This window comes from Chiloscyllium punctatum, chromosome 20, assembly GCF_047496795.1.
Source record: "Chiloscyllium punctatum isolate Juve2018m chromosome 20, sChiPun1.3, whole genome shotgun sequence".
Taxonomy (NCBI): Eukaryota; Metazoa; Chordata; class Chondrichthyes; order Orectolobiformes; family Hemiscylliidae; genus Chiloscyllium; species Chiloscyllium punctatum.
Window position 1 is genome coordinate 46,673,519 of NC_092758.1, and position 20,771 is coordinate 46,694,289.

The following is a 20,771-nucleotide window of genomic DNA, read 5'->3' on the forward strand; positions in this document are numbered from 1 at the left end:
TGTTCCACGGGTATCCGACAAAGAGGCAGGCATAGTTGGGGCCCATGTGGATGCCCATGGATACCCCTTTGGTCTAAAGGTAGTGGGAGGATTTGAAGGAGATGTTGTTGAGGGTGAGAACCGTTTCCGCCAATCGAATGAGTATAGAGGCCTTCACCATAGCAGGTGGACGTCTATAGGGACTGAATGTTCATGGTGAACATAAGGCGTTGGGGGATGGGGGAGCGAAAGTCAGGGAGGAGATGGAGGGCATGGGTGATGTCCTGAACATTATGTGGAGAGTTCCTGGACCAAGGGGGACAAGACAGTTTCAAGATATGAGGAGGTATGTTCGGTGGGGGAGGTGCAGGCAAAGATGATGGGTTGGCCGGGGAAATCAGGTTTGTGGATTTTGAGTAAGGAGTAGAACTGGGACATTGAACTTCTCTTCCGCCACCTCTGCCTCCACACTTATGTTTTCCATTGGGACTCCCACCCAACCTCCAAGGACCCCTTCTCCCATCTCCAACATACTCCATCCACTTGGACATCCCTTCCTAATCTGTTACCTGCCCTTGATCTCTTCATCTCCAACTGCCACCCTTACATTGACCACCTCAACCCGTCCACCCCTCTCACCCCCCACCTCTCACCCCCGCAACATGCAGCCCTCCACTCTACTCCAACCCCAACATCACCTTCAAACCAGTGGACAAAGGTGTTTTGGGTGGGGGTGGAGGGAGGGTGGCGGTGTGTGTGCACAATGGTAGTTTGGTGCACCAACCTCTATGCCGCAGAAGCCAGGTGACAACTCACAGACACCTCCTCCTACTTCCCCCTCAAACAAGACCTCAACTCCCATCACCAAACCATCATCTCCCAGACAATCCACAACCTCATCGCCTCAGAGGACTTCCCATTCCCAGCCTCTAACCTCATAGTCCTTGAACCCCATATTGCCCGGTTCAAGCTCCTACCCAAAAAACACAAACCGGCAACCCATCATCTCCGCTTGTTCCTCCCCCACCGAACTTATCTCCTCATATCTTCACACTGTCCTGTCCCCCTTGATCCAGGAACTCCCCACATTAATTTGGGAAACCACCTACGACCTCCACCTCCTCCATGACTTCCGTTTCCCTCCATGACATTTTTACCATGGACATCCAGTTCCTGTACACATCTATCCTCCATGGTAAAGACCTCCAAGCCCACCATTTCTTCCTCTCTTGCCAATCCAACCATACCCCTCCACCAACACACTCATTCAATTGGTGGAACTGTCATCACCCTCAACAACTTCTCCTTCGAAGCTTCCCACTTCCTCAGACCAAAGGGGTTGCCATGGGCACCTGCATGGGCCCCAGTCATGCTTGCCTCTTTGTTGGATACATGGAACAGTCCATCTTCTGCAATTACACTGGTACCATCCCCCACCTTTTGCTCTGATACATTCATGACTATATCGGTGCTACCTCCTGCTCCCACGAGGAGCTTCAACAACTTCATGAACACCTTCCACCCCAATCTCAAATTCATCTGGACCATCTAGGGCATCTCCCTTCCCTTCCTGGATCTCTCTGTCTCCATCTCTGGCATCTGATTCAACACAGACATCTACTTCAAACCCACTGACTCCCATAGCTACCTGGACTACACCACCTCCCACCCCCCACTCCTGTAAAAATACTATCCCTTACAATTTCCCTCCCATGTGATCAACAAAACCCTCCAGTACATCTCCTCCACTTCCCGCACATTTCTCCCGAACCCCACCCCTCCAACCGCAACAAGGATAAAGACCCCCTCAGTCCTCACCTTCCAGCCCACTAATCTCCAGATACAGTGCATTGTCCTCTGCCATTTCCGCCACCTACAATCAGACCCCACCACCAGAGATATACTTCCCTCCCCATCCCTACCTGCATTCTGCAGTGACCATTCCCATGACTTTCTCGTTAGGTTCACACCACCACCAACCCACCCTTCACTCCTAGCCCCATCCCTTGCCACCACAAGAGATCTAAAATCTGTACCCATACCTTCCCCCTTACATCCATCCTTTCTTCTTCTACATCCCGACAGAGATTTTCCTGCACATACAAACACCACATCTACTGTGTCTGTTGCTTTCGATGTGGTTTCTACATTGGGGAGACAAGATGCCAACTCGCGGAATGTTTCAGGGAACATCTTTGGGACACAGGCGTTAAACAACCCCATTGCCCTTTGGCTGACTACTTCACCTCCCCTTCCCACTCCATCAAGGACATGCAAGTCCTGGCTGCCTCCACCACCAAATCCAAAACACCCGACGACTGAAGGAAGGATGCTTTGGGACCCTCCAATTATACAGATCAAAGTTGACTTCAACCCCCACCTTATCCCAGTTCCAACCCTCCAACTTGGCATCACCCTCTTGAAATGTCCTACCTGCCCATCTTCTTTCCCACCTATCTCCTCCACCCTCCCCTCTGACCTATCACCATCAACCCCCCCACTTGCATCAACCTATTGCCTTCCCAGCTACCTTCTCCCCACCTTCTCTTCTCTTTATCACTCAGCTCTATTCCACTACCCCTACATTCCTGATGAAGGGCTTATGCCCGAATTATCGACTTTCCTGCTCCTCTGATGCTGCCTGACCTGCTGTGCTTTTCCAGCGCTACACTTTTCGACTGACAATATAAACATTTTGTTTTTATCCAGTAACACTACAGGAATTCTCTCAAGCACTCAACTGGAATCACATGTGTTGTTAGAACTGATATATTTCAGTCACTGTTCCAAATTGACTTTCTGACCTTTAAAGAAAAATCTTCACAGAACTGACCCAAATCCATCTGTCTCCATTTTAAACGTCAGCTTCTAAACTATGATATAATACACCTTTCATCATAATTTGTAATGTTTAACGTTGCTAATACATCTAAATTCAAATAAGGAATGAATCCCAGACTACTACTTCATTAGTTGGCTATAACAAGTTTGAATATTGACCCAACTTACCCAGCCTTTCATCAGAGGAAAAGATTTTCTGGCCCATGTCCTGTCTAGTCAACCTTCACTGCACTGTCCCCAGTGCAAGAGTATCCTTCCTTAAGTATGGAGACAAAAATTGCACAAAGAAGTCCAGGGATGGCATCATTAAAATCCTTTATTTGTAGCAAAGCATCCTTATTCATGACTTTCCAGTAAAGGCCAGAGAATACTTTTCTTTTGTAATTGTTTGTTTTATCTGTACAGTAAGTTGTATGTTCCTTATATGAATACAGGCTGTCCCCAGGTTGTGAATGAGTTCTATTTCTGAGTCCATTCACAAATCAATTTGTCCACAAATCAGAACACTGTGCAGGACAATATAAAGTAGCTGTTTGCAAGTATAGCAAATATTCATGTGTCAATTCTTTACACTTGCGCCCCTGTATGGGATCACAAGTCAGACATGTAGAAGTTGGGGACACCCTATACACCAAAGTCTCACTAAACGTCAACATTGATAAGTTTCAATCTCTTAAAACAAGAATCTGCTGTTCTTCCATTGTGATATAGGGAGCTTTGTGGACGATTCTATCCAAGTATGTCTGCCCTGAAAAGATAATCACCGCCATTCATTCATTTCATGATGGCATGATGGTTAGTACATGCAAAACGTAACAACATTGGGTGCTTTTCTTGTCACCAGTAACTCCAAGGAAGTATATTGACCTGTCAAAAGCCAACTGTCCAGTGGAAATTCATCAACATCCTCTGTTTTCTCCACAAAATATCAGTGATGGTCCTCACTGATGGTAATATGATAGAATCCTTTGAGATAAAGACAGGGGTAAAACAGAGATGTGTCATCAGCCCCCACCCTTTTCTCATTCTTCACTTGGCCCCAGGTTGTGAATGGGTTCTATTCCTGAGTAAGTTCACAAATCAATTTGTATGCAAGTCAGAACACAGTGCAGGACAATATCAAGTAGCTTTTTGCATATTTGTGTGTCCGGTCTTGAAAGTTACATCTCTGTGTGGAATTGCATTTGTAAGTACAAGCGTTTACAAGTCAATGAAGCCATTGGCTTGTTCAAGAACAAGCTTCCCAATGGTACAGACATTATCTACAGAATGAATGAAAAACTTTTTGACATGAACCATTTGAAATCCAAGAAGGAAACAACACCATTCTGCCTCGTGAAACTTCAGTATGAAGAAAACAGTGATTTGTCAACATATAACAATATAGCAATTCTCTCGGAAGAGAATCTTCAAGTCTTACTTAATCCCTTCGTGGAAGCATAACAAAGAATTGGTCTCAGCTTCGAGTTCAAGAAGACTCAAATCCTTAATCAATCTGCTCTAGTTTGGTTTCTAGTCCATCTCTTCATTAAGAATCATAGAGAAATCCCCCCAAATGTGGAATATTTCCCGTACCTGAAAAGCTGCTCCCTCTACTGGCTGACATAGGTATCGCATCCGCTCAGTGAGTGCCACCTCCAGACATATAAAGATAAACATCTTCAAAGACTATGACATCTGTGCTGATACCAAGATTGTTGAGTACCAGGCAATCATCTTCTGATGGCTCCAAAATTTGGAATACCTATAAACGCCACCTCAAGACCCTTGAGAAATACCATCAACGTTTTTTTAGATGGATTTTCTGCCTCAGATGGGAAGGCAGGCATATAGCGTCAGCATCCCTGAAGCAGTTAAGAGCACTAACATTGTGGATGTATGGAAAAGAAACTGGAGAAAGGAATGTGAACCATATCAAGGCCAAGGACCACTTCCACCTCCCGGAGACAACTGCCAAATGTGTTGTCAGAAACGTAGCTTCAGAATTGGGTTCATCAGCCACAAGGACCCACAGAATGTATGGCCAGTGGATTCTGAAGTGCACAGTTGTACAGGTTAGTAGGTGATTGGCTTGAGCTTTTTTTGTCATGTACTCGTTTACTATTCTGAGTAAACACTCAAAAGATCTTGACAATGGGATATGTATTTGATTCAGGACAGGTGGTAACCTCTTCAACTTAGAAAGGTACTAGGCTTGCATAAAAGGTAATGAGCGGGGACTGAGTGCAACCTTACTTCAGATAACTGCTCTCTGATTGCTATTAATCCAGAGGGCATTTAACTTATTGTTAATTGCTTTGTCCCAGTTTCAGAATACTTGAACATTACAATAAGTCTGGAAAAAGAAATATCATGTATCAACCAGTCCTTGACCACATGCTCCAAGGTCCTGCAGCCACTATCAACACCATATCCTCCCTGTTCCATCAGATTTCTTTCTATCTTCTCCACTAGCACCAATTGGATGGCAAAATTAATCATTATCTAACAAAGTAAAGCTCAATTTGACAGGCTGCCTCACAGACTTTGGAAGAAATGTGGTATTTGTCTCAGAACAAATCCTAAAGTCTACCAACCTGTGGTTCTTCCATAATTTCTTTATGCATGTAAAATTGGCAACCAGAAACATTACATCTTTGCTGTCTGAGATCTATTTTCAACATCAAATGGCAGGATAAAATTCCCAATTCCAAGATAGTTGCAAAGTGTTGTGTACCTGGTGTCGAAAGTATGCTTTGTCAGAACTCAACTTTGGTTCACATAAAGGATTCCTAGATACCAAAGACAGTGGCCTTTACCAGAAGATGTCTCAAAAATAGGTATGCAAACAATTATATCAAAGGTTAGAAGTGGGTATGTTCAGCAATGATTGCAGAACTTTCAGCATCATTTGCAACTCCTCAAATACTGAAGCAGTCCACGTTCAAATGCAACAGGATCTGGACAATATTCAGGTTTAGGCTGACAAGTGGCAAGCAACATTTGTACCACACAAATGCCAAGCAATAACGATCTCCTATGACTACTGTTTCTTGACACTTAGCGACATTGCCATCATTGCATTCCCTGCTATAAACATCCTGGTACTTACCATTAACCAGAAACTCAACTGGATTCACAATACAAATACATTGGTTATGAGAGCAGGTCAGAGGCTAGTAACTAACTTCCTGAATGCCCCAAAACCTGTCATCCATCTACAAGGCACAAGTCAGGAATGTGGTGGAATATGCCCACTTGCCTGGATGGATGCAGTTTCAACAACCCTCAAGAAGCTTGAAACCATCCACAACAAAGCACCCAAATTGATTGGTACCACATACAGAAATATCCACTTCGTATACTACTGATGCTCATGAGGAGCTGTGCGTATAATCTAAAAGATGTAGTGCAGAAATTCACCAAAGATCATTAGACAGCAGCTTTCAAAGTCCAAGACCACTGACTCTAAAAGGACAAGAGTGAGAGATAAATGGAAATACCACCACCTACAAGCTATTCATCATCCCGACTTGGAAATATATCATCGTTTCTTCACTATCTCTGTATCAAAATCCTGAAATTCCCTCTCTAATGGCATTGTGCATTTACCAACAGCACGTCGACTGCAGTTCAAGAAGGTAATTCACCACCACCCTCTCAAGTGAAACTAAGAACAAGCAGAAAATGCTGGCCTGCCAGTGATGCCTACATTCAATGAGTGAATAATCTGAAAACCAACCTCAGTTTGCAAGCTGGATCACATTACATGGGACAACACAAGCCTGGACAGACCCAGATGGAGTAGCCTCTCTCATCAATATTTTAGGAGGACAGAGACAATATTTTCTGAACAAGTGTGTGCAATGCAAAGCCAATACTTCCATCCATTACTCCAGCACTGACTTCATAAGCAGATTTATCATTGCTTATGCAAATAGAACCTTGGTCTGATGTCATGCAAGAGACAACAGCAACCTACAGGCAGATTGTAAACTTTTTTGCTGAGCGCTCAAAAATCATAGGAGAATTCACTGTATGCACAAGCAGACCGAAGTCTCTCTGAAAGTCAACCTTTGCAAGTTTCATGCCTTTTAAAAAATATTTTGCTATTTTTACAACCAAAGTGAATAACCTAACATTTCTCTTTATAATATAACATCTGTCACTTTGTTACCCACTCTCTGTCTATATTTCTTTGGCACTGTTGTGTCCTATTCACAACTTACATTTTCACCTAGATTTCTATCATCAGCAAATTTAGATACATTACCCTCTGCCTCTTTGGTTTAAATTATTAATATGGAATACAAACAGCTGAGGTCCTGTCACCAATGTATGCAGCACTCCACTATTCAGCTTGCTAAATTGGAAATATCCCATTTATCCGCCCCCTTCACTTTTTGTCTAGTAACCAAACCTCTATCCATGCTACCATGTCAACCCAAGTCCAACAGCATTTAAATGTTCCATGGCATCTGATTAAAAGCAATTTGATAATCCAATCGGCTACATTTACTGGTTCCTTTTTAATCTATCATCCTGGTTGTGTCCTTCAAAACTCCAATGAATACATCAAGTGTAATTTTTCTTTTATAAAACCATATTAATTTTGTCTGATATACTATGTATTTCTATGTGTATTTTTAAAGGCGTCATGGTGGCTCAGTGGTTAGCACTGCTGTCTCACAATGCCAGGGACCATGGTTTGATTCCAGCCAAGGGCGGCTGTCCGTGTGGAGTTTCCCTGAGTCTATGTTGGTTTGTTCTGGTTTCCTCCAGCAGTTCCAAAGATGTGGAAGTTAGGTGGATTAGCTGTGCTAAATTTCCCCATAGGTGCATTAGCCAGGGGAATTATAGGGTAGGGGATGGATTGGTTTGGACTGAATGGCCTGTTTCCACACTGTAGGGATTCTATGTTCAATATCGAATGTATGCATAGTTATTTGAAACTGTAATGAGTTGTTTGTTTTTCAACTGAATTTTGAGGCTAGTATTGTGTTTTAGAAATATAATATTTAATTAACCACATTTGCTATGTAGACGTCACAGAAGGATTCAGTTGAAAAATATTTATTAGTTTTAAGATTTGAGAAAGATGACGTCAGAGGTCATCATCGTTGGAAGCTGACCACAGAGCCTACAGGTTGGTCTGATGTTCATCAAATGAATTTCTTTCAAGTAAGTGCCACACTCCAAGGCTATAGAAAAGTTTCTTAATTGTCACCACAGAAAATTGACATTTCCTGAAGCTCGCATCCCCCATGGTCTATAAACCAGCTGGAGTCACATCCTGACTGATTCTGTCTTAATTATTTTGCATTAAAGAGCATGATTTGCTCCATAGAAGTAAGAAAGTAATGTAGGGGCTACAAATGAAGAGATGTGGCTGTGGAATGTGAGGCAGGATCTTGCTCCAGCATGACCGTGTGACCATTTCCTCAATATCCTCTTGTTGATGTCATCAGCATTATCCATGAAAAGCAATTTCCCTTTTTCCTCATGTTCTCAATTTCTTCTTCCTCTTCATCAGTCACAGTGAAGAAGTCTACAATAGGTGAGGACAACCCCTGAGATTTTAAAGGGCTGGATTTGACCACAAGCCTTGGGATGTCCCCATCAGTGCCAGTTGCCTGCAAGACCAGTTCAGCAATATTTTTGGAGGCAGCCAGTTGATTGACCACCTTTGATCTTACCATCATATTCAGGAGTTTGGGCAAATGCTGCCAGTCCAATCAGAGGGCCAGCAAATCTAAAAATGTAATGCCTCAAAATGTAGCAACCTTAGATGTGTGAGTGTTGGAGAAGGCTATGTGGGATGAAGGGTACTTCCCACCAGGGGAGCATTGGAGTCACAGATTGTCATTCCTGGTCTCAGAGATACAACGTCCACTTCTGGCTCCCTGAATAGCCACAGAAAGGGCATATCCCTGAGGTGGGGAGGTGGGCCTGAAAGATGCTTCCTTAGAGAAGTTATTGAAATGGGCTGTCTGCCTCCATATGGTTCTTCACAACTCACTGCTGAGAAATGTCTGGTGCAGTTATCTGCTATTTTACTTGTCATCCAAGCCTCCTAACCTACCATTTAAAATATTGCCTGAAGAGTTAGAGATATATGAAACGTAATGGCTGAATGCAGCTTCATTTGGATATCATTGCAACCAATTCCGTATTTACCTACTGATTTTCAGTGTCCCTCTGATCTTGCTATCTGTTACAGAGTCATAGAGATGGTACAGCATGGAAACAGACCCTTCAGTCCAACCCGTCCATGCCGACCAGATATCCCAACCCAATCTAGTCCCATTTGCCAGCACCCGGCCCATATCCCTCCAAACCATTCCTATTCATATACCCATCCAAAAGCCTCTTAAATGTTGCAATTGTACCAGCCTCCACCACTTTCTCTGGCAGCTCATTCCATACACGTACCATCCTTTGTGTGAAAAAGTTGCCCCGTAGGTCTCTTTTATATCTTTCCCCTCTCACCCTAAATCTATGCCCTCTAGTTCTGGACTCCCCAACTCCAGGGAACAAACTTTGCCTACTTACCCTATCCATGCCCCTCATGATTTTATAAACCTCTATAAGGTCACCCCTCAGCCTCTGATGCTCCAGGGAAAACATCCCTAGCCTGTTCGGCCTCTTCCTATAGCTCAAATTCTCCAACCCTGGCAACATGCTTGTAAATCTTTTTTGAACCCTTTCAAGTTTCACAACATCTTTCCGATAGGAAGGAGACCAGAATTGAACACAATATTCTAACAGTGGCCTAACCAATTTCCTGTACAGCTGCAACATGACCTCCCAACTCCTGTACTCAATACTCTGACCAATGAAGGAAAGCATACCAAACACCTTCTTCACTATCCTATCTCCACTTTCAAGGAGCTGTGAACCTGCACTCCAAGGTCTCTTTGTTCAGCAACACTCCCTAGGACCTTACCATTAAGTGTATAAATCCTGCTAAGATTTGCTTTCCAAAAATGCAGCACCCCACATTTATCTGAATTAAACTCCATCTGCCACTTCTCAGCCCATTGGCCCATCTGGTCAAGATCCTGTTGTAATCTGAGGTTAACCCTCTTCTCTGTCCACTACACCTCCAATTTTGGGGTCATCTGCAAACTTACTAACTGTACCTTTTATGCTCGCATCCAAATCATTTATGTAAATGACAAAAAATAGAGGACCCAGCACCGATCCTTGTGGTACTCCAATTGTCAGAGGCCTCCAGTCTGAGAAACAACCCTCCACCCCCACCACCCTCTGTCTTCTACCTTTGAGTCAGTTCTGTATCCAAATGGCTATTTCTCCCTGTATTCCGTGAGATGTAACCTTGCTAATCAGTCTCCCATGGGGAACCTTGTCGAATGCCTTACTGAAGTCCATATAGATCACATCTACTGCTCTGCCCTCATCAATGTTCTTCTCTTTGTTCCTCCCTCAAACTCAATCAAGTTTTGAGACATGATTTTCCATCCATAAAGCCGTGTTGACTATCCCTAATCAGTCCTTGCCTTTCCAAATACATGTACATCCTGTCCCTCAGGATTCCCTTTAACAATTTGCCCACCACTGACGTCAGGTTCACTGGTCTATAATTCCCTGGCTTGTCCTTACTACCCTTCTTAAACAGTGGTGCCACATTAGCCAACCTCCAGTCTTCCAGCACCTCACCTGTGACTATCGATGATACAAATATCTCAGCAAGAGGCCCAGCAATCACTTCTCTAGCTTCCCACAGAGTTCTCGGGTACACCTGATCATGTCCTGGGGATTTATCCACTTTTATGCATTTCAAGACATCCAGCACTTCCTCCTCTGTAATGTGAACATTTTTCAAGATGTCACCATCTATTTCCATACAGTCTATATCTTCCATATCCTTTTCCACAGTAAATACTGATGCAAAATACTCATTTAGTATCTCCTCCATTTTCTGCGGCTCCACACAAAGGCCGCCTTGCTGATCTTTGAGGGGCCCTATTGTCTCCCTAGTTACCTTTTGTCCTGAATGTATTTGTAAAAACTCTTTGGATTCTCCTTAATTCTATTTGCCAAAGCTATCTCATGTCCTCGTTTTGCCCTCCTAATTTCCCTCTTAAATATACTCCTACTTCCTTTATACTCTTCTAAGGATTCACTTGACCTATCCTGTCGATACCTGACATCTGCTTCCTTATTTTTCTTAACCAAACCCCCAATTTCTTTAATCATCCAGCATTCCCTATACCTAGCAGCCTTTCCTTTCACTCGAATAGGAATATACTTTCTCTGGATTCTCGTTATCTCATTTTTGAAGGCTTCCCATTTTCCAGCCATCCTTTTCCCTGCGAACATCTGCCCCCAATCAGCTTTCAAATGTTCTTGCCTAATACCGTCAAACTTAGCCTTTCTTCAATTTAGAACTTCAACTTTTAGATCTGGTCTATCCTTCTCCATCATTATTTTAAATCTAATAGAATAATGGTCACTGGCCCCAAAGTACTCCTCCACTGACACCACAGTCCCCTGCCCTGCCTTATTTCCCAAGAGTAAGTCAAGTTTTGCACTTCTCTAGTAGGTACATCCACATACTGAATCAGAATATTGTGTTGTACACACTTAACAAATTCCTCTCCATCTAAACCCTTAACACTATGGCAGTCCCAGCCTATGTTTGGAAAGTTAAAATCCCCTACCATAACCACCCTATTATTCTTACAGAAAGCTGAGCTCTCCTTACAAGGTTGTTTCTCAATTTCCATCTGACTATTGGGGGGTCTGTAATACAATCCTAATAATCCTAATTCCTTTTTTATTTCTCAGTTCCACCCAAATAACTTCCCTGAGTGTATTTCTGGGAATATCCTCCCTCAGCACTGTTGTAATCAAAATTGCCACCCCCACCCCTACATTAAGCTGTCAGTCCTGCCCATCCCTGAGCCACATTTCTGTAATTGCTATGAGATCCCAGTCCCATGTTCCTAACCATGCCCTGAGTTCATCTGCCTTCACTGCTAGGCCCCGTGCATTGAAATAAATGCAGTTTAATTTATTAGTCCCAACTTGTCCCTTCCTAATCTGACTGTTTGACTCACTTCTGTTTTCAACTGTACCAGTCTCAGATTGATCTCTTTCCTCACTATCTCCTTGGGTCCCACCTTACTAGTTTAAATCCTCCCGAGCAGCTGTAGCAAATCTCCCTGCCAGTATATTAGTCCCCTTCCAATTTAGGTGCAACCTGTCCTTTTTGTACAGGTCACTTCTACCCCAAAAGTAGAGTTTCATCCCTGAGATTTGTTAGGGTAAGATAGCTGAATGTCTGAAATGCCACTTTTGACATGGACTTTGCCTAATTTGCACACATAACTTTTGTGTAAATTGGATCAGTCTTACAATAGATGGTTAATCCACTACCAAGTTATAGTCCAAGTTGAAGTTGAAATTATTTTGAAAAAGGTCTTACCCATGATTCTTTTCTTGTTATGTAATTAAATAGAATCTTGCATGATTTATTATGCAAAACATTTCGACCTTCAGTATACAAAAATAAACATGGATTTCTTTTTTTCCTCAGGTAAAATCAAGTATTCAGAACAGATATATGATGCATGCATGGAAGCTTTTGACTGTCTTCCACTTGCTGCACTGATGAACCAGCAGTTTCTTTGTGTACATGGAGGTCTTTCCCCTGAAATACACACCCTGGATGATATAAAGAAGGCGAGTTTTTCAATGTTATGGTTTAATATTTTACGAAGTGGTAAACTTACCTTTCTCTTTGCTTTTCAAAAGCTGTAAAACTAAAAAAAAGAAAATCATTGGAACAATGATGAAAGAAATCGAAGAATTTACTGGCAAATACGTGATTGATAGTGGCTGGATATTTAAAGTATGTTTGCTAAATTAGTGAGGGATAGGATGCCTAGAAAAACTGCTCTAATAGTCTAGAGGTCTGGTGGTATAGACCAAACAACCAGTTGTGTTCAATGAGAAATCTGCATCCACTGCTTCCTGCATCCCCAAAAGTGCTGATGGTGACAAGTGGTTCAGTACATGTGAGAGCAAACCTTTAATTGCATTATGTATATTATGCATTAGGTGTATGACTCTTCCACACACTATGTTTGCTAGTAGTCTTAATGAGGAATAATATGTTAGGAGTGTTTAATCATCTTTGATTAAATGAGTTGTTTAATCACTATGCTCTCTGCTGTAGTTTGTGGCTGATAAACAGCAAAACTGTGTGCAGAGAATCAGAAACATGTATCTTTATTGACATGGAAAAATAATTGCTGAATCAGCAAGTGTTCCTGAAGTGTTCAAGTCATTCACAATGTTGGGACTGAAATTCCTTTCATAAACCATTTTTTTCTTTTAAGATCATCCTGAAGAGCTCAATTCTTGAATCAAGTCTCAATGATTTCTGAAGCCGCCTCCTTCATTGGCTTTCTATCCATTTTTCTTTTTAGGTGTCTATTAAGCATCATATTAAAGCTACTCTATCAACACAATTTATTCATTTTTCATGAAGTGTAGACATCTAGAGTACATCCAGAATGTGTTTTCTGTGATTGGGAAATGTAATGAGCTTTTAAAAAAATAAGTAGTGTGCTGACATCGAAATCAGGATGTTTTATACTCATTAGGTGCAGCAGGAGGAAAATGCAATGTGTTTCTTTCCACAGTTAGACAGATATAAAGAACCACCAGCTTTTGGTCCAATGTGTGATCTCTTATGGTCAGATCCTTTGGAAGACTTTGGAAATGAAAAGACACAGGAATATTTCAGTCATAATACAGTGAGAGGATGCTCTTATTTTTATAGGTAAGTCCTTGAAATTATATTTATCAGTTTACATTATAAACGTGACAGAACTGATTATGATGGACAGTTGTATTTTAGCAATGATTAAGAGTGAGGTGAAATGCCAATAACTCATAAGTATAATTTTTATAAGGGACCATTTCAAATCTATTCGCCTTCTTTGTTCTTTGTGTTCACTCAGAGGCAACTTTGTTGCTGTATCTCAGAATTAAAGGTACATCTTCTCTTCTATGAAATCCAACTTGGTGAAGTATTAATTCCAGTTGAGTTGGGAGAAAAATTCATGCAGACTTTTTGAAATATTTAATGTTTTGCAACAACTATGATGATTGACAATGGCAATGGGAGATTTTGAAAACTATCACCCATGTTTTTTTCTGGCCATTGCAACTAAAACTAACTCGATCTAGTCTCAGTTAGTCTGTCATAGTCTTTTACTCACTGAAGTCATAGCTAGCACAAAGAAAAATGTTTGTAGTTGTTGAGGCCAATTACCTCAACCACAAAATCTTACATTGAGAGTTCCACAATAGTGTGCTCAACCATATTCACCGGTCAAAAAGCAAAGTACTTCAGATACTGGAGATCTGAAATAAAAAGAAAGTGCTAGAGAAATTCAGCAGGCCAACTCTGTGGAGACAGTAACAGAGTTAATATTCAAAGTCCAATATGACCATTCTTCCATGATGGGAGGAACAGTAGCGAAATGTAAAAAGTAAAATTTTTTTGTGTTGAAACTTTTCAAAGGTTTTCAAGTAGCACTTCAATATAATAGAGAACGCTGCTTTACAAATTAGAAAAATCATTGCCTCTCTTTCAAAATGTCAGCTAAAATAATTCAATGACAGAAGAGGAAATGACAGAAACATACTTGTAATGGATTTCTGTGTAAAGAATGAAGCTACAAGTTTACAATTGCACACTTGGGCTGGAAAACATTTGATATATAATGTGTATGCCATCATAGTTTTCCCCAGTTCCAAACTTGAATATTATTTTCTTAACTAAATTTATTTCAGTATTCACTGTTGCTAAACCTAATAGTAAGGTCAACACAACCCATCTCAGAGCTGCAGAAAAACAAGTTTGTACAGTAAAAGCACTTTTGTAGAAAATTTACTTTGCATGCAAATATCTACTGACTGCCAATATATTTGTTTCTTCATTAGTATTTTATTACAGCTCAAAACAAGTCTTAAGATATTTTGCATTAGTGTGATTTATCATTTTAATGATTTTATTAATTTTAATCATTTTATGAAAATACCATGTGTGGAAATAAATGAGAAAGAACCTTGAGGAAATAGAAATTTGAAAACAGCATTATTAAAAAAACTAAGAATTAGTTTTAAAGTTAAAAAAAGTTATGACTTTAAAAGCCTAAAATGAAAGAAACATTATATTATTCATAAGCTGAGGAAAAATGTGCATCATCATTTTCATCAAGAGGTGACAATAGTTGTTTGTCACATCACCAAGTATGGTATCATTGCCAGATTTTGAAATTTTATTCTGTATTTTTATATACATGTCATTCATTTACATATATAATAAAGTCCTAGAATTGACCCTTGGAGTATATTACTGCCTACCATGTTTCACTCTGAAAACAACTATTTACTCAACTCACTATTTTATGTCCTTAATTCAGTGATGAACAAAGCTAACTTAATGATCTGCCTATTTCCATGAAGCATAATTCTGTTAAACTGCCTTTTGTATGGTATTTTGTCAAATGCTTCTTTAAAATCCAGATGAATAATTGCATTTCTTTCAATAGCTGTCTTTCTTAGTTTATCAAAAAATTCCCTTCGAATAGAAACTTGGAGCAGGCTTAGATGCTATAGTCATGGTTGAACCTTTATCTAAATGTCATATACCCCACCTTTTCCCTGTACCCCTTGATGCCTTTAAAATCAAAAAAGAAAATTATCTAATGGAGACTATATTAGTGAAACATGATAATGCAAATTTTCTTTTGTTCTAATTATTTGTTCGGGAATGCAATCTCCATATATTGCAGTGGTACCGACATGCCTCTGGATCTTTTTCCCCTCCCGTTCCCTTTGATTCCATCCCTTCATATAATCCTACTTCTTGCCATATGTCCACTATATTCTCTGACCTTTCCTTCTCTGTTGTTGAATGAACTGTGCTCAGCCAAAGATTTAACTTTATCTTGTCATTTGTGCCTATTTCTTTGGACAGGAATCATCTCTGCCATGCAGACCTTTTTACCCATTTCCAGAACTACTCCTCCACCTGAACTCTTCCCTCTAACTTTGTAACTTCACTTAATTGTTTCATCAAGAACTACTAATTGACATCGATCACCTTGGTTTCTGTGCTTCCCATCGTCCAGTCTACCTGTCTCTCTCTGAACTTCCAGCACTCCATTTCCTTGGGTCCAACCATAAATCTGTGATCAAACTGGCTGATAAGGTGATAGTGTTATCTAGTGTGCTGACATCAAACTTGCAGAGGCTGAGTGCCAGCTGTCATATATTTCTTTCCATCCTCTACTAGCTCATGACCCTACCACTGAAAATAAGACTGTTATTTCTAGGCATGTCACTGAACTTATACCCTCTGGCGATCTCCCCTCCGTAGCTTCCCACCTCATAGTCCCTCAACCCACACAGCCGGCATTTATTGTTATTCACAAAATCCACAAATAGGATTACATTGGCAGATCTATTTCTTCAGCTTGTTCCTAACCTTAATTAATGTTTTTTTTGCTACCTTGGCTCTATTATTGCCCCTTGATCAGGCTTGCCCCATTTACTTTGTCTTAGCAATTGTTCTGATCCTTTATGTTAGTTCCACAATTTCCAGTTTCATGGCTCTAGCTGCTTCCTCTTCACCAGTGATGTGCAATCCCTCTATGCATCTATTTCCCATCAGGATAGTTTTCTTCTTCTTTCTTGAAGAGATCTGCACAGTTTCCATCTATCTCTATCTCCTTCACCTGAATGACTTTGTTCTCACATTGAACAACTTCTCCTTTAATTCATCCCACTTTCTCAAACCAAAGGTATGGTAATGGATGCTCACTTGGGTCCCAGTTCTGCCTATTCCCTGATGGGGTATGTGGAACATTTCTTATTCCAGTCCTACTCTGGACTCAACCAAAACTCCTCTTCTCATATATTAATTATCTCATTGTTGCCTCCTGCTCACGAAAAATGGAAAAGTTTAGCAATTTTGCTTCCAACTTCCATCATTGTCTCACCTTCACCTGTTCCATCTGTGACCCTTCCCTTCCTTTCCTTGACTTCACTGTTTCTAACAATCTTTATGATCTGACTTTTTTCCTTTTCCAACAGCACTTTAAATTGGAATGCAATAACTACAGTGCCAACACACAGCTAAGTAGCAAATCACATTAAAATATTCACGTGCAGAAAACCAGAAAGTTAAAAGAACTTAAAATCCTACTCTTTTAATATACATTTTCAGGTAGCAAAATAAATGAACAGGCTCTTGTGGCCAAACGACTTTCTCCTGTACTTAATTCATATGGGTATGTTTGCTGTTTGAGTTAAAGGAAAAACTATTTGGTATTGGATTTTCATTATAATTATGGAGAAATTTCAGATTCCACAAAAAGAACTATAGCTTTTCAGGACCATAAGGGCGTTTAGCAGAACTTAATAGACTGGAAAAATTCAGTCACTATTTGACAAGATGCATCTCTTGGGGTGTTATGCAATGAGACAAACAGCGTAAGGAAAAAGCTCTTGTCAATTCAACTGATTTCCATTGATTCCATTGTCTGTGTACCTCAACAGCACACCCTCTGGCATAGAATCACTAATGGCAACTTATGGATTTCTATGTTATTCCAGTCATGTGCAAACTCCAGAATTTGCTATCCATTTTGATAGAGTAAGCACATAAGAGCATAAAAGAAAGAGAAAGAATAAGCCATTCAGCCTTTTGAGCTTTTTCCACCATTCAATAAGATCATGGCTAAGGTTCTGCCCCATCTACACCCAAAGTCGTACCCCAAAATCTAACAATCCTGGTCTTGAACCTACTCAATGGTTAAATATTCACAGCTTTTTGGAATAGAAAATTCCAAAGATTTACAACCCTTTGAATGAAAAGATTTATCCTTATCTTAGTCATTCAGGCTGACCTCCTTTGCTGAGACTGCAACCAGACTTCCCGTCAGGAAAAACATTCTTCTGCACCTAACCTGTTAAATCTCTTAAGATATATTTTAAATCTTCAATGAGATCACCTTTCATTCTTCTAAAATTTAGGGCAATATTGCCTATTCACCTGGAAGCAGTCTGCTCATCCCAAGGATCAAAGAAACCTTGTTACATTCCTCCAAGACAATTAAACACAAGAGATCCCCCTCTTACAAACATCCAACTTACTAACACTCATACATAGGAACGCAGTCCCAAACAAGAGTGTAATTTTAAAGACCTGACATACAAACATATCCTGCATTTATGAATGGCTGTTTTATATTGTCCTGTATTGCATTCCAACTTGCATTTCAATCAATTTGCAGACAAACTCCAGAACAGAACCTGTTCATGACCCAAGGACTGCCTTTAGATAAGGAAACCAAAACTGTACACATTTCTCTAAATTTGGTCACTCCAAGGCCTTGCGTGATTTTTATATAAACTTTTATTTTATTTTCATGTTCTCAAATTTTTTTGTATTATTAGCGCTGATGAAATGATATCAGTAGGAGCCCAGAGTGCAGTTCAACAATCGGTAACGTTTATTGATACAGTAACACTGGCGGAGACCAACCGAGGTCTGAATCTTGGCTGTTCTGCTGTTTCTGCGCGCTGCTACACATTATATACCTTTCTTTGTCAGGATGTGAGGATTTTGAGTATGAATGGGATGATAGCTCCCCATCATCGTTGGAGTAGGTGCAAATGTTGGGTTTCCTGCCGTCCCAGGAGAGTTGCAGTGTACACACAATAGGGTGCTAATTGGATTATGTAAACGGATCCGGGTACTCTCTGCTTGTCTCTCTCTGTGAGGGCTGAGGGCTAGCACCCCCCTTTGTTCCCTTGGGGTGCTGGTGTGTATTAGTCTGTTCGTTCCTGTCTGGTGGAAGCCTGTCCTTTGTGTCAGGATGGTTCTGTATTGATGAATATGGGTGTGTTTCAGTCAGTCTCTTGATTTGATTAGGAGATGGGTTTCCATATTAATTAGCTCCGGAGTTTCGGTCTATGAGTCACGGTTAGTGTCTGGCCTAGTGTGGATTTGATCTGTCCTCTGGCTCCCATCTCCTGGTCACGTGGGCGGACCGGCAGCTGCTGAGTTCTGTGGGTTTAAGCTGCGGCTGCCGTTTAAAACACAAAAATGAATTCCTATAGTTTTACCGATGTAGGCATAGTCCCATGGCAAATGCGGGGTGGCTCTGATGCCCACTTGCAGTATTAAAGGCTAATATGCTATCTGTTTTCCACATTGCATGCACATTTACTTTATTGTGTATATTGATATCCAGGTGTACCCAAATACCGAAATCTCCCAAACTCTTACCATTTAAAAAAAAAGTGCTCTGCAGGTCATTCTGTTATAACACATGTTTCATTAATGCAAATTCATTGTAATGCAATTGATGAATTGGGGACACTGTTTCTAAAGTATGAACTTTTAAAATGTGTGTTGGCTGTAATGCGATTCAATCACCAACATTTTAAGTACTGGTTCTAAAGTGCAACTTTTCTATAAGGCAGAGTTGCACAAGAATGCAACCATCATGTTATAGAAGTATTTTTCATTTCACATATCTCTATATCATATCCCAGTTGCCACATTCTTACATGCTCCACGAACTTATCGAGGTCCTTTTCCTGTTTCTCTCACTGCTTGCCTTCCCACGTGATCATCGTTAAGTTTGGATACATTTCACTTAATTCTCTTATCTGTGTCATTGATATAGATTGTAAGTAGTTAAATAACTTAAATGGTGATTCTTGTGGCAATCCAAAAGTCACAGTGTGTCAATCCAAAAACTGACCCATTTATTCCACGGGACCTTTGTTTGTGAGCAATTCTGCAATCCAGGCCAATGCATTAACCCTAATTTAATCTAATTTTATGTGATAATCTCTTCACCATATCAAATGCATTTTAAATTGCTGTAGTTAACATTTTTATGTTGATTACTTAATATTAAAACTTATTTTGGCAGCTTATAGCTATAATTTATTATCTTATAATTAGGTCTTGGGAATGTAACTATTTCTGAAAATGAAAGAGTTGAAAATTGGGAACTTGGAGTAAGAATATGAAAATAAAAGCAAAATACAGTGAATGCTGAAGATCTGAAACAAACAAAATTATGCTGGAGAAACACAAGTGGTCTAGCAGCATCTGCTAAGAGAAGAACACAATTAACATTTAGAGTCCAGTATGACATTTCTTCAGAATGTAGGCCCAATTCTCTAGTTTGAGCTCATGATAGAGTCTCACTCAGCTTTCATCATTTTAAAGGAGAATGTATTAGACACTAGAATAGTAAAATACACATAATGCATGTCCAACATACTTGTTGTTAAAAACCAGTGACCTACTTTGTCTCTCCTGTGAGGGAGAAGAAGTTGTTGAGGCATGTGGTTCTAGGTAAAGGCTACAAACTCAAATTCCCAGCTTTCCATCAGAGTCCTAATGCCCAGAACAGGATACGGATGCACAAAACCAGCATTCTGGATTCTTGGATGACCGATCCAGGGACAATAATCTATCTGCATATGAGAAGTGCTGTCAAAACCTGACTTCATAATCCATGGCAGTGGGAAAAAGGTAAGCCACTTGACCCCATGGTGGGCAAAAACAGGGGATGAAACTCCATACTAAAAATACACTGGTATACTAGATTCCAGGCAGTTACGGTTCACAAAAACTATAGCAGCCATTAGGTGCAGTTGCAAGTTGGGGCTAGGCTTCAGGACAAACTCTCAGATCCATCTAGAACATTTGGGGCTTGGAAGAGGACTTGAAAACAATTGATAGTGCAGTGCAGTTGAGAGTGTGGGTGAAGGAAGACCCAAGCAGTATTTGCTTGTTGTAGCTGAGAAATATTGTAACTTGGAGAAACCCAGTGCCAGCTGAGCCTGTGAAAGCTAGAATTGTGTTTAAGTGTAACTTAAGGAATTACTAAAATGCAGTC

At 40.6% G+C, this 20,771-nt stretch overlaps 1 protein-coding gene across 5 annotated transcripts in view; it reads left to right on the forward strand.

The window, feature by feature from the left end:
• Window positions 1–20,771, forward strand: part of LOC140492103 (protein phosphatase 3 catalytic subunit alpha-like) — a 426,658-nt gene that overhangs the window by 325,608 nt on the left and 80,279 nt on the right. For all 5 annotated transcript variants that reach the window (XM_072590850.1, XM_072590848.1, XM_072590851.1 and 2 more), the window contains 2 exons: window positions 12,362–12,507; window positions 13,473–13,612. In XM_072590850.1, the coding sequence (XP_072446951.1) occupies window positions 12,362–12,507; window positions 13,473–13,612 (286 nt within the window). The remainder of the gene's footprint in view (window positions 1–12,361; window positions 12,508–13,472; window positions 13,613–20,771) is intronic.